Source organism: Bos indicus, chromosome 15 (genome assembly GCF_029378745.1).
Source record: "Bos indicus isolate NIAB-ARS_2022 breed Sahiwal x Tharparkar chromosome 15, NIAB-ARS_B.indTharparkar_mat_pri_1.0, whole genome shotgun sequence".
Taxonomy (NCBI): Eukaryota; Metazoa; Chordata; class Mammalia; order Artiodactyla; family Bovidae; genus Bos; species Bos indicus.
Window position 1 is genome coordinate 45,469,127 of NC_091774.1, and position 14,032 is coordinate 45,483,158.

The 14,032-nt window shown below is 46.8% G+C and overlaps 1 protein-coding gene across 11 annotated transcripts in view; it reads right to left on the reverse strand.

Moving 5' to 3' along the window:
* Window positions 1–14,032, reverse strand: part of PPFIBP2 (PPFIA binding protein 2) — a 200,269-nt gene that overhangs the window by 132,568 nt on the left and 53,669 nt on the right. For all 11 annotated transcript variants that reach the window (XR_011570863.1, XM_070803725.1, XM_070803727.1 and 8 more), the window contains exon 3: window positions 11,905–12,119. Coding sequence is in view for 10 of the 11 variants with exons in the window: in XM_070803725.1 (XP_070659826.1) it covers window positions 11,905–12,119 (215 nt within the window). In the remaining variant the exon portion in view is untranslated. The remainder of the gene's footprint in view (window positions 1–11,904; window positions 12,120–14,032) is intronic.

The following is a 14,032-nucleotide window of genomic DNA, read 5'->3' on the forward strand; positions in this document are numbered from 1 at the left end:
GAGGGAGGGGAGGAGGAAGGGAAGGGGAGGGAGGGGAAGCATGGAATGGGAGGGGACATAGAGAAGGGGAGTGAAGGAGGGGAGGAGGGAACGGGAGGAGAAGAGACAGACAGGAGGCAGGAGGGGAAGAGAGAGGAGAGGAGGGCGGAGAGGAAGAGGGAGGAAATCCAGATAAATTGCAGCTAAATTCTTGACATATTTTTATGGTACCCTCAAGTAGTAATTCTTACCTCAGTCCTTTTTTGTTTTCCTTTGAAACCCTAAATTTTATATTGTAATTAACTCAATCCACAAATAGCACGCTAAAGGCATAGGATCAAACCCATAGCTGCGCCCCCTCACTCAGAAGGCCACCCAGCCAGGGGCTCCTCACAGTGAATCACAGAGGGGCTTTGGGGGATCAGACAGGCTCTTGACTACGTCCATAAAATGTATACAAAGCACTATGAGTATGTATAAATCACTATTTCTCTGAAATAGTTTTCATCAGATCATCAAAATGATCCATGACTCCCCAAAGATTGAAAGCCTGGGTTTTATCCCATCTAAGTAGTTACTTGGAAAGGATTAGGCTGCCCTTATTAAGCATGGTGGGGGTGGTCCCACTTCTACGGTACTGCCCTGTGAGGCAGAGCCTCAGGGACTCCCTGGATCCATCACTAAAGAGAGAAGTCTTCAGGAGCCATACAGGATACACCAGTAAGATTCATTACAGTGACCCTATAGCCCTCAGAGCCTTCCCAAAAGCAACTCAAGGTCAGTGAGACAACTCATTACTGTCTGGAACATGAGGCAGCCAGCTGAGGGCAAAGAGCAGGCACCTGATCATTTGTGGGAGTAAAAACACACCTACGAGGCCGGAGCCATCAGTGAATTCATCCCAGGGTCCAGTGGGGAGACCTCAGGAGGGCTGCTTATCTGGCTGGAATCCCATGTACGCGGGAATGACTGTGGATGGAGCTCTGAGATTTGCTCCTCCTGCTGGCAGCCAGGAATCAGGCACAACTGTGGACAGAGAAGGGGCATGAGCTAGTCAGCTGACCTCTGGCCTGCATCCTGAGCTCCAGCTCAGGGCTGAGCCTTGGTCTCTGGGCCATGTTGATAGGTGCCAGGACACCCTGATACGTCAGATACAGGCTTATGTCCTTCAGCAGGCACACTGCACCATAAGCCTACCTCTGGGGAGAGGAAGGGATGGCCTGAAGACCCCGGTCCTTGGGCTGCAAGGTCCTGCTTGTGCAACAGCATCCTGGCCCCATAGCCCAGGTACCCACAGTGTCCAGGCATGAAGATCTGTCTCCAAAACGGGTAACAGAAGGGGTGGCACACTCTGCCTGTAGAGGGCCAGATGGCAAACATTTCAGGCTTTGCGGGCCATATGGTTTGTTACAGTCGACTCTCTCATTTACAGCACAAAAGCAGCCACAGCTAACGTGGAAGCCAGTGAGGGTGGCTGTGTTCCAGTGACATTTTTTGTGTGTGTGTGAACAGTAAGATTTAAATTTTACATCATTTTCACATCACAAATTAGTCTTATGAGTTCTCATCAATCACTGGAAATCACAAAAAATTATGCTTGGTTTTCAGGGAATAACAGATAGGCAGCAGGCCAAATACAGACCCTAGATTGCTGACCCCCAGGTGAGGATGATGTCTCTCTCTCTATAATGAATCTCCAGGGACAGAGGGTACTCTTGTAAAAATGCAGATTCAGGCCCAGCAGGTTGGGAATCGGGCCCAAGACTGGGCATCACTAACAGTCTCCCCAGTGATGCTCATCCTGCCAGTATTAATGACCATATTTGAGGAGTGCTGCTGCTGCTGCTAAGCCGCTTCAGTCGTGTCCGACTGCAACCCCATAGACCGCAGCCCACTAGGTTCCTCTGTCCCTAGGATTCTCCAGGCAAGAACACTGGAGTGGGTTGCCATTTCCTTCTCCAATGCATGAAAGTGAAAAGTGAAAGCGTGTCACTCAGTCGTGCCCGACTCTTAGCGACCCCATGGACTGCAGCCTACCAGGCTCCTCCATCCATGGGATTTTCCAGGCAAGAGTACTGGAGTGGGGTGCCATTGCCTTCTCCGATTTGAGGAGTAAAAGGAAACTATTTTCAGAAGTTCCTTGGAGCACAGGCTACTGAGCAGTTTGCCTTAAGTACGACTCCTCCTGAGCCTTCCTACCTGCCTGAAAGGGCAGGACGCCTGGCGCTGTGGCTCTGGCATGCCCTCTTTGCAGGCAGAGGGTGGGCGGGTGTCTACATGCTCAGACCTCAGGTCATGCTGACCCGGCAACATCGCCCACCATGTCCCCTGGGCCTCGAGCAGGAAATTGAGTGGGGAAGGATTTATTTGCTCTTCCACCAGTGTTTGCACATTCTTGCTCATTTATAAACATTGGTTCTTAGGGACTGAACTAGTCTCAAGTCAGGTCTGAAAGAATCCAGATCTCCAGAATTTTAGTAAGGTACAATTACTTGGAAGAGGCAAAAAAACAAACAAACAAAAAAAAACAAACAAAAAACCCCCCCAAATTCAGGAAAATTAAAACTGCTAAGTTTGCAATGGCTGAAGGCCCCCAGTCTGGAGCGTTATGCCAGGAAAAAAAAAAATACTTTCAAAATCCCTAAGGTATAGGAAACCTCTCTAGGACAGGGCCTGAAAAACACAGGTCAGGAAATGGAGAGCCATCCTAAGCAATAGTGTGCCAGTAAAAGGCGCTGGGATTAAAGGTGTCTGGAGAGAGCTTCTTAGCTTTGATGATGGAAGGTCAGGTCTGTGCTCCTAGGACCAGCAGTCATCCCTATGGTCTCCTCCCCCAAGGAGAAGGAGGGTGGGCTCAAGCAGTGGAGGCATCCCAGGCCTACCCTTTGTCCACTGGCTTCCAAGGAAAAGAATCGTTTTTGCCAGCTGACTCAGGTACACTGTCCAGCAACTTCATTAATGAGAGGAGCTTATGTCCTCTTTCTACGTGGCTGGCGGAGGGTGAGGGGAAGCAGGCAGCTATTTTCTCACAAAAGCGGGTTCCTTGAGCTTCAGACTTTCCAGCATTTGTCCCTGACTCCCATCTAGTGGCGTTTTCCAGTACTGCACAGAGACAAAGGCCCTCCTCCAACCAGCACGCCGGCCCAGCGTGAGTCCATCCGGAGAGAGAAGCACAGGAGAGAAAGTACCTACAAGTCTGAGCTCTCAAGTTCACACCTATAGAGGGACACACACTGGAAACTGACTCACAAAAACCTTCACTTTTTTTTTTAATGAAAAATAATCACCAAATTTCCCCTTTTCTAACATCCAGAAAGCCAACGTTTTCCTATATAACTCCTGCCTGTAACTTTTCAAAATGAACGTGTTTGCCACACAAATACCCCATCCATCTCTTACTCCAGGCCCTAGGTGGAGGACAGAGACACAGAGAATTGCAGGGCAAGCTGACGGCTTATAATTCATAAAACAGCTTCTCCCCGTGCTTTTTTTTTTTTTTTCTTTCTAAACTCTGGCTTTTCAATATGGTGAACAGATTTGCTCCTCTGGTCAGAATGAAAGACTGCAGGCTGACTCTGGCAGGAACGCAGGGGCTTTGTCTGAGGAGCCGCCATCTGTGACAAGGTGGCTGAGCGGATGGGGGGCGGGGGGTGGCCATGTGCCCTCCTGGGCCTGGTCTATTTCCTTGTTTCTGGAGAGTCTGATTAAGAAGGTAACTGAGGGCACATGAATATCTGATATACAGACTGACAGAGGTGAGACCCAAGATGGGGTTCACTTCCCCGGACCTGCCAGGCAGGCTCAGAGGAGGCTCCCTGGTCAGGGCATCCCATTTCACCGCTCCAGAGATGATGGCCTCGGCTGAGCCCTGACACGGAGCAGCTATATCAGGAGAGGTTCCCTAACCTGTCTCTACTTTCCAAACTTAAAGGTCCAGACTGAGGGACTTCTCTGGTGGTCCAGGGGCTAAGAATCCACAGTCCCAATGCAGGGGGCCCAGGGTTCAATCCCTGGTCAGGGAACTAGATCCTGCATGCCGAAACTAAGACCCAGCACGGCTAAATAAATAAATATATTTTTAACAAAAGTCCAGACTGAGGAAGGCAGGGACTGATGGCTACCAGGGGGCTGCTCTAAAGCCCTTTAACTGCAGGACTGGAATGCGTGGCCAGATCCTACAGAGGGATTGTCAAACCAGCTGTTATTTCCAGTAGGGAAACTGAGTCCCAGAGGAGGGAAATGAGGTTCACCCACGTCCACATGAGGGTGGCACAGAGCTGGCCTTTTGGCTCATCCCTCCCTCCGACACTGCCTCACCTGGTCCATTCTCTTCCATCTGCCTGAACACGCCGAGCAGGACACCTGCAGCCTGGCCAAGGAGAGTCTGGGTTCCCCCAGGAGGCCAGGCCTGTTCCGTGAACCCCGCTTCCAGAAAGTAGCACAGAATACAGTCCCTCTGGAGGGTCTCTGCCAAGCTCTCCCCTTACTCGCCCTCCCCTCTGCTGCTTCTGGGTTTACTTGTCTTTCCTCAGACTTTAGCCCCTGAAACCTCAGGTCTTCACCAAATACCCCATGGACCCACATCTGAAGTGATTAAACAATGGGACAGTCTGGTGCCTTGTGGATGAAGAATGCATGTACCTGGCTATTAGAGAAGCCCCCAGAGACACTCCATCTGGAGACTCTGCTGGCTCTGGTATCGCTTGGGCATCTCCCAGGAACCAGGCTCACTGGGTCTAATCACCCCTCCCTTTCTCACTCAGTTCAGTCACTCAGTCATGTCTGACTCTTTGCAACCCCATGGACTGCAGCACACAGGCTCCCCTGTCCATCACCAACTCCCAGAGTTTGCTCAAACTCACGGACATTAGGTTGGTAATGCTATCCAAGCATTTCATCCTCTGTCGCCCCCTTCTCCTCCTGCCTTCAATCTTTCATAGCACCAGGGTCTTATTGGTTGGCTTCTTACTAGTTGGCTGTTTACAGCCCCTTACGGGCTCCACTCTCCCTGAGGGCTTTACCCCCAGGTCACCACAAGCTTACCTGCATGGAGGGGAAAGAGGTGGCCCCCTTTTGGAACTCAGCTCCATTCCCATCACAGCAGAGATGCTGCAGCCTTCTGGCATGGGCCTCAGCTTCATCTCCTGAAAGTCCTGACCCTGAGCTTGGCCTGGTCTGCCAGCAATGAAAGAGGGGCTCAATCTTATACTGTCAAAGGGTGGCCTCACTGATGCTACTCTGCAGGCCAGGCTCCATGAAGCCTGCTTGCCTTGGACTTCAGGAAACTTTCCTGTACAAAAGCCCTGTCCAAAGCTCCATGGTGTGCCACCAACTTTGAGGATAAGCCCAGAGTTCAGACACAGATACTGAAACTGTGCCCCACAGAGTTTACAGAAGCTAATAATAGAAATTCTTGAATTTGTCTTATAGAACAACAGATAAGGGAGTAGCTTGTTAAAACTCTCTTGCTTATAAACTGCCCTCATTGATTAAGCTCACTTGGTTTCTTTCTTTCCTTCCATTTTCCTCCCTTTAACAGCGTATCTTTCCAGCTTCACACAGCCCAGCTGTTTTCCAATTACTTGGAATCATTACCTGACCAGCATGAGCTGGGCAGGGGCTGGTTAGCACCAGCCTAAAGCTGAGTCTGTGCAGATGTCTGAATGGCCTTTTGACGTCAGGGGATTGGAAAACTCCACCCTCCGACGATGCTAAGGGTCTCCAGCTCCAATATGTGGAAACATGAACCCAGACGCACCTGCACAGAACGCGATTTCCTCACAGTCACCTCTCCCCTAAGACCACCCTGCTTATCCCATAAATACTCCAACTCCCTCACCTTTAGTGAGGTAGATCTGAGACACAGTCTCCTGTCTTCTCAGCTATCTTGAGAATAAACTCTTCCTTAGCTGTAAACTATGGTACCTCAGTGTTTGACTTGTTGTGTGTCAGACAAACAGATCTGGTTGGGTAACAGTACTGTTCCTTTCCCAGGTGGTTCAGTGGTCAAGAATCCACCTGCCAGTGCAGGAGATGCAAGAGACACAGGTTCAATCCCTGGGTCAGCAAGATCCTCTGGAGGAGGAAATGGCAACCCACTCCAGTATTCTTGCCTGGAGAATTCCATGGACAGAGGAATCCACGTGTCACAAAAAGTCAGACACGACTGAGCACGCACTGATCCTAGAACAAGGGAATCCAGGCCCTTTGTTCCTTTTATCACTGAAGCCCCAGAGGGTCTCCAGCATAGAGAGCCCCCCCACACACCCTTCCAGACCTAAAGCCTACTCTTCCTCATTCTATTGGCTGCCCAGAAAGGGAGGATCCTATTTTAGGCCCCAAAGCTCTGGAAATATGCTCACAATCCAGTTACCCCTGAATCCTGGGCAGTTCTGTTCCACTTGTATTTTTACCACAAGTCTGGCCTATTTATAACTATTTCCAGGCCAAGGATCCTTGCTGATGGCCACTGTGCCCACCCCTGCCAGCACCCAGCAGAGGAGGAACCAGCCCCACTGTAAAGAAACACAGCTGCCCACACACAGTCTTTCTGACCACAGTGTACTAGGACCAGAGCTCCCTCTCCACTTAAGATGTAAGGGCAGAGGCCCAGGACGAGTCTGCTGTTTGCTGTAACCACCAACCACTCCCCTATACCCACCATGGCCCCTCCAGCAGCCCCTGTTTCTGTGCACTACAGTCGCCATCATCTGAGCCTGAAGATCCCCATTGCAGCTACTAATGAACAGAAGACTGCGATTCCTACCACATGATCCTCTCCCCTCTCACCACAGCTAATTATTGGCCCTTGGGTGGACACCTGACCCAAAGGCAGCTAGTCCATATCTGAGTGTAAGTGAAAATGTCTTTAATTTCTATTTCTTTTGCATTTAACATTTCTTCTTATACTTGGAGGACTTAGTGCAAAAATTGAGAATTAGGTCAATGAGATTCTCTCCTTCGGAGGTTAACACACATATATAGAAAACATGAACTTGTCAATGAACAAGAAAACTAACATCAAACCTAAAGGAAGTGTGGCAGTCACCATGAGCTCTCTTCCTAAGGGCCATTCGTTTCCCCTACTTCTTGGTTGCTCCCTGACAGGGGTTCCCCTCCGCTGTGATGAGAGTGCCAGCCTCCCTTGCAGCTAGGGTACGCACATGCGAACAGATCCTGACCACTGGGACCATATGGGAAGCTGTTGGGAGGTTTCAGATAGAGGTTTTCCTCCCCAGTTTATAAGAGGAGGACATGTTCTACCTCTGGACACATCTATCTGTGTGAAGGGAGGCTGCCCAGAGATGCAAGTAGCCTTCTTGCAACTTGCCCTGCTTCTTAGGGCAGCAGTACCCCAACTTTTTCAGCACCACGGACCAATTTCATGGAAGACAATTTTTCCATGGGTGGGGGTGGGGTGAATGGTTTCAGAATGATTCAAGCTCATTACCTTTATGTGCCCTTTGCTGCTGCTGCCACCAAGTCGCTCAGTCGTGTCTGACTCTTAGCAACCCCATGGATGGCAGCCCACCAGGCTCCTCCATCCATGGGATTTTCCAGGCAAGAGTACTGGAGTGGGGTGCCATTGCCTTTATTTCTAACCTAATGCCACTGCTGATCTGACAGGAAGTACTGGTCTCCAGCCTGGAGGTTGGGGACCCCTGTGTTAGGGGACATATCTGAGGAAAAACCAACCCTTGAGCATGGGGAGGGAGAAAGATAAGAAAAGTCAGTGTCTTTGAGGTCATCCCAGAGCCACTGATTTAACTCTGGGACCATCCATCCCCTGGACATATATTAGTTACATATAACTAATACATGTATTATTAGTTATATGTTAGTTACATATATATTAGTTATATGTTAGTAACATAACATATAATGTTAGTGACATATAAACCTCCTTACTGTTCGTATTTTATTGAGAAAGAATCCCCACTGACAGATGTCATGAGGAAGAGCTGGGTCATGCTAGGCCAGATTATGACAACTGAGGTTTATGACGAAGGAGAACAGTGCAAACATCCAAAGGATGCACAGATACCATGAATGAGAAATGAGAAGGCACAAGCCTGGCTTCAAGCTATCTTATTAGTTCCAATTCTGAGTCACATGTGTTTTTGTGTGTCTTTTTTTTGGGGGGGGGGAGGGTAATAATTAGCGTGAGTCTCTGTGGTTTAAGGCAGTGCTTTACAAACTTTAAAGTGAATATGAATCACCTGGAAATGGTTCAGTGGATTGGAGAGGGGAGAGGCAAAGTCTAACGTTTTTTTTTCTTTAAGACAAGCTATCAGGGGATGCCAAAGCTGCTGGTCCATAAACTACAATTTGAACAGCAATACCTTCTAATTAAAGTACCAATCTAGACTTCCCTGGTGGTCCAGTGGTTAAGAATCTGCCCACCAATGCAGGCGACAAGGGTTTGATCCCTGGTCTGGGAAGATTCCGTATGCCACGGGGCAGCGAAGCCCGTGCACCACAACTACTGAGCCCAGGCTCCACAAAGAGAAGCCACCGCGATGAGAAGACCACGCATGGCAACTAGAGAGTAGCCCCCCTCACCATAAATAGGAAGAGCCTACACACAGCAACAAAGACCCAGCGCAGCCAAAAATAAATAAATAAAAGTACCAACCTAAGGCAATCTAAAATTAATCTGAAGAGGAGCTGTGGGTTTATTCACTGCCTTGAATTCTATTTCCATACAGATAAGACCTGCTATGAACTGTGTGTGCACCAGATTGTAAAATGACTTTAAATCTGGGAAAATGAAAATACACACAGGTGGTCTCTGTCCAGAATCAAAACCTTAACAACCAGCCCTGGTATCTTGGAATGTTTATATGAACTTTTGACCCCGCCCCCCTCAAAGTACACCACTCATAGGTTGCTGATGGCCATAATTACTCCAAAAGATTTATGAATGCAACAACTTTTAGAAACATCTATCCCAAGGCAAGCATTTCCCCAACGGTTATAAAAAGCCACCAAAACAGATCTGCAAATCTTGAACGCAAGCTGTTTTCTGGGATGGGTCTTGCAAAACCAACCACCACCACGACTACTTTTAGATCCAAAATAGTTTTTAAGAATCTCTTTTGGTAAATTATAAAAGTTAGATCCTTATTTCATACCACACACTAAAAAGACTGCAGATGAATACAAATCAAACTATAAACCTACTGGAGAGACTATCCAGGTGAATATTATTTGATCTGAGGTCGGGTAGGGCCTTTGTAGAAAGAAAAGAAGCTCAAATAGGAAAGACTGATAAAATTACAATTCTTTTATAATTAAAAAAAAAAAAAAAAAAAAACCCACCAAAAACAACATTTAAAAACAAAAGAGAGGAAAAGGAACACCACAAAGCAAAGAGCTAGTAAAAAGTCATTAAATATAAGAAAAGCACTAAAACCCAAATGGGGTCAGGGAGGCAAGAATACAGATGCTAACAGATCAGACTATAGCAGGCACAGCCAAGAGACTCAAAATAATCTCTGAGTTATGTATGTGAAGAAAATATTAAAACTATTTTCTTAACTGGTCTTTTAAAAAGGATCTATCTGGGACTATGTTTTATAACTTAATATATGAGGACAATTCTCCATATATGAATATGTGTATTTGGAGAATGAATTTGTTTTTCATATTGGGGTATAAGATCAAAAGTTTGGAAACCATACAGAAGAATAAATATTAATAAGTTTATTTAAAAATTCAGCCTTTCTACTAAACAAAGAAATGGAAAAATAAAATGAAACTCTCTTTCCTATGAAATTAGCTGTTTTTTCAATCTTAGTGCTTGTTGTTGATCAGGATGTACCTCAAGCCCTGCCAAAGAAAATATAAATGGGCAAAATCTTCCTGAAAAGCGGTTTGGAAAAAATGTGTCACAAGGCTTAAAGATATTAATACCTTTGATCAGAGTTTGCCAGACTTAGCAAACTGCATGAAACACACTTATTAAAAAATATTATCTAAAATTCCAACTTAACGGAACATTCTGCATTTTATCTGTTAAGCCTGCTTTAACTATTATTCTACTTTCACGAGTCCATCTGAAGAAAATATTTAGAGATAAATATTTCTAGACAAAGACAGTCTCTACAGCAATGCCACGTTACTAGTGAAAGATTAAAAAATATCTCAATTCAATATTAGAGGAATGGTTACATAAATTCAGGCCTATCTGTACAAGGTAAATATACATAGTCACTGAAAATTATGTATTGATAGTCTGTCTTTATCCTGCTTCATGCAGATATTCACAAGTGTTGCTGGAAAACTGTTCAGTGTTTCCTGCCCTGCACTGGCTAGAAATGGTACATATTATACATGTGCACCGTCTCACCTTTTAAAGTTTAATAAGCTTTGAGTTCCAAAATGCATCTAGACCCAAGGATCTCAGGCTGATGAATTATGAACCTATATCATTTTCTAGAGGCTTCATAAAATTTTCTGTAAACACTGCAGCCTGAGTCAGTACTAGCAGAATTGCAAGGAGGGATAGATGCTGATGCCAGGAATAAAGTGAGCTAGAGAGTCGCAGCCACACAAAGAGGTGAGCAGAAGATGGTCAGATATGGCAGGGCAGAAGCCAGGACCAGCATCATAAAGCAAACACAGAAATAGCCAGAGCATGCCTCTCTAGGGAGGCTAAGGGGATCCTCTAGCTGGGGAAAAAGAGGACTAACCTACCTAAGCCATTCCCCGGCAACTTCCAACCTAGTTAAAAGAGTACGTGGAGGGCTTCCCCAGTAGTCCAGTGCATGGGTTTGAGCCCTGGTCTGGGAAGATCCCACGTGCTGCAGGGCAACTAAGCCCATGAGCCACAACTACTGAGCCCTCTCTCTGGAACCTTCGAGACAAAACTATTGATCCCACATCCTCTGGAGCCCGTGCTCCACAAGAGAAGCCACTGCAATGAGAAGCCCACATACACAACTACAGAGTAGCCCTAGCGCCCACTACAACTAGAGAAAGCCCACATGCAGCAACGGACCCAACACAGCCAAAAATAAAGAAGCAAATAAACAAATAAAAAGAGCCCGTGGAGAAGCAGGTTGGGGCTTCTATTATCAGTCTGAGAGGACCACCAAGAACCATCTTCATGGGGGGTTGGGATGAGAAGCTGGTCTGCAAACCAGAACTGTACAGGCCCACCCAAGACCCACCCAGGAGCCTTCACCTTCCTCTGTGGGCAATCTTGGTTGCTGCTGTAACTAATTACCACAAACTCAGTGACTTGCAATGACACAAATTCATTATCCTACAGTTATGGAGGTCAGAAGTCTGAAATGGTTCTTATTGGGCTAAAATCAAGGTGTGGGTAAGACTGTTTTCCTTTCTGGAGGAGAGGCCAGTTTTCCAGCTCCTGGTGGCTGCCTGTGTTCCCTGGTTCTTGGTCCTTCCACCTTCAAAGACAGCAGCGGTCGGGGGGGTGGGGGGTGAGTCCTTCGCCCATTCCATCACTTCAACACTGACTCTTCTGCCTCGCCTTCCTTTTACAAGGACGCCAGTGATCACACTGGGCCCACCTGGATAACTCAGGCCACTCTTCCCACTTTAAATTCAGCTGATTAGAAACCTTAATTCCACCTGATTCCTTCCCTTCCACCACGTATGGAAACTTATTCACAGGTTCTGGCAATCAGGATGTAAGCATCTTCAGAAGATCATTATTCTCCCTACCACACTGGCATTGGCATGTTACAGAACCCTAGGTTGACAGCCCATGTAACGAAAATATTGAACAACACATATCATGAACATGATAAAGAATTCATCAGTGTTCAGAGGAAGGCATGCGGATGTGACTATCAACGGACTCCTGAAGAGGAGGAGCTAGGACACCCCAGATAAACCTGATGGCATTCCACGGGCTCCGTGACTGTGCTCCCCTACCCAGGCCATGGGCCTACTCACCGAGCTCTCCTTGAACCATTCCTTTATGTAGGCAGCTGTGGGGCCCGGGATCTGGCTCAGGAGGGCTGCCCTCTCCTGAGGATGCTCCAGCATCTCCAAGGCCAGCCTCAAGTCCTCGACGAGATGGAGCACTGGGAAGGGGTTCATGTAGGAGCCTGGGGAAGTCGGTCCGGGCTCACAGGTACCATCACTAATATCTGCCCCTGTTTTAGTTCCTGGAACAAGAGAGAGGTGGGAATCCGGGTGAGAATTGTGGATGCCATGGGCAAGGAACTGGTAAAGAGCAAAGTTAGTGAAAGGGAAAGGGAGATGGATGGATCAGAAGACTAGATGACCACTTCCATCTCGCAGAATCACTCACAAAGTGAACTTTGCAGAAATCATCTTTCATCCTGGGTTGGGCATGAGAGAGAGATGACTGTGCCCATTGTGACTGGCTGGAGGAAGCTCACATGCTCAGACAAGTGGGAGGGCACAGCCAGAACTTACCTGCAACTAAGTACTTGTGTGCTGAAACAGTGAGATGCCAGTCCCCAGCTGTGAGATGAATAAATGTGTCTTCTTTGAACTTAAAGTGGTAAACTGTATGCACAGAGAGCCATGCATCCTTGTGTGCGCATTCCACCCCCTCACCCCAAGGTGGATCCTCACTCCGGGCTGGTCTAGTGACTTGCTCTGATCAACAGGATGCAGAGGAAGTCATGCTGCGTGGGATCTGGTGAGAATGAGTAAATCAAAATCTTTCTAGATCTTCCCGGTTGGGCGATTCTATATCCTCTGATACACTCACACCTTTGACTCATATTTAACTCTGTGTGTATCCTTATTTCATCTCCCTTCATGGACACTGACGTCTCTGAGGGCAGAGCCCCTGTCATCAGTGGCTGACACAGTTATCGTGCCCCCTGCCCAGTAGACTGTGAGGGGAACTGGCTGAATGTCTGTACATATGTTTGGATGAATAGCTAAGAGGAAGAATGCCTGATTTCCACAGAGATCTGGGATACTGGGTCAGCTTTTTCTAAATTGGTATGTCCCAAATAGGACTGTGTTTGCCTTCCTAAACCCCACCATTAAAAAAGAAGGGGAAAAAAGCCTTCTTTGCATAGATGGTGATATATTTTCTAAACCAAAACTGGGGCAACAGAGTCTAACAAAGGATTTCTGTGCTTCTTTCATCAGTTAAGAAACATTTTAGAAAATATGGCTCATGGTGGAATTTCCAGGGCATTTGAATTGTTTATAAAGCCAACAGAATAAAATACTTGAAATCAGGACTCTTGCTGGAAAATGTGGGCTGTAGAGCCACCATATCCACGGTTACACTGCAGGCCTGTCGTCTAATTCCAGGTTCCTCTACTCTCTCCAAAGCCAACTTCCTACTTGCCATGGCAGTCTTTGGAATGAGAAATCCACACAGAAGGAAACAATTACTTTTAGATTGCTGGTTTGCTTTCTGAAAGTGCAGGTTAGAGGGAATTGTGGATCACAATCCACAAACAAGTCCGTGGCTCTGGGGAGCTAGGAGACGGCCCCGTTACCCCCACTCTGATGTGTGCTCACCAGTTTCTGGCTTCTACAAATCCAATTAAGAGTTGCCTAGGAAAGGTCACAGTCAAAAACTTCAGGAGAGAAAATGGACAGAAGTAGAGCAAGACCCCCAATCTCTAAACAAATGCTAAGTCATGCCTCTCCATCCTGAATACACTCCAACACACACACACATACACACACACACACACACACACATATTTACAAATGTAGGATAAGTCAGGCCAGAAGTATGTGGGAAGACTGAGATTTTCATTCATTTTCTATCAGTGAGGCCTTGGACAAGTCCCTTCCATTCTGTGGGCCACTCCCTGCCCCTAAAGCCTTGGGATTTTTTCTTACTTTTCAAATATTTTACGTGTGTGTAAAGGTGTATGAGTGCATGTGTATCTGTGTCCATTTTTGCATGTAATGTGTACATACATAAAAGACTTTAATTTCTATTTCTTTACAATTTACATCAATATATAGGCTCAGAAAATGGTCCAAAATGGTGAAACTTCTTAGGCCTAGCACTAGCAAAGGTAACAATTACCCAGAAGACTCAATTCCACATGCCACACACATTCTCTACAGC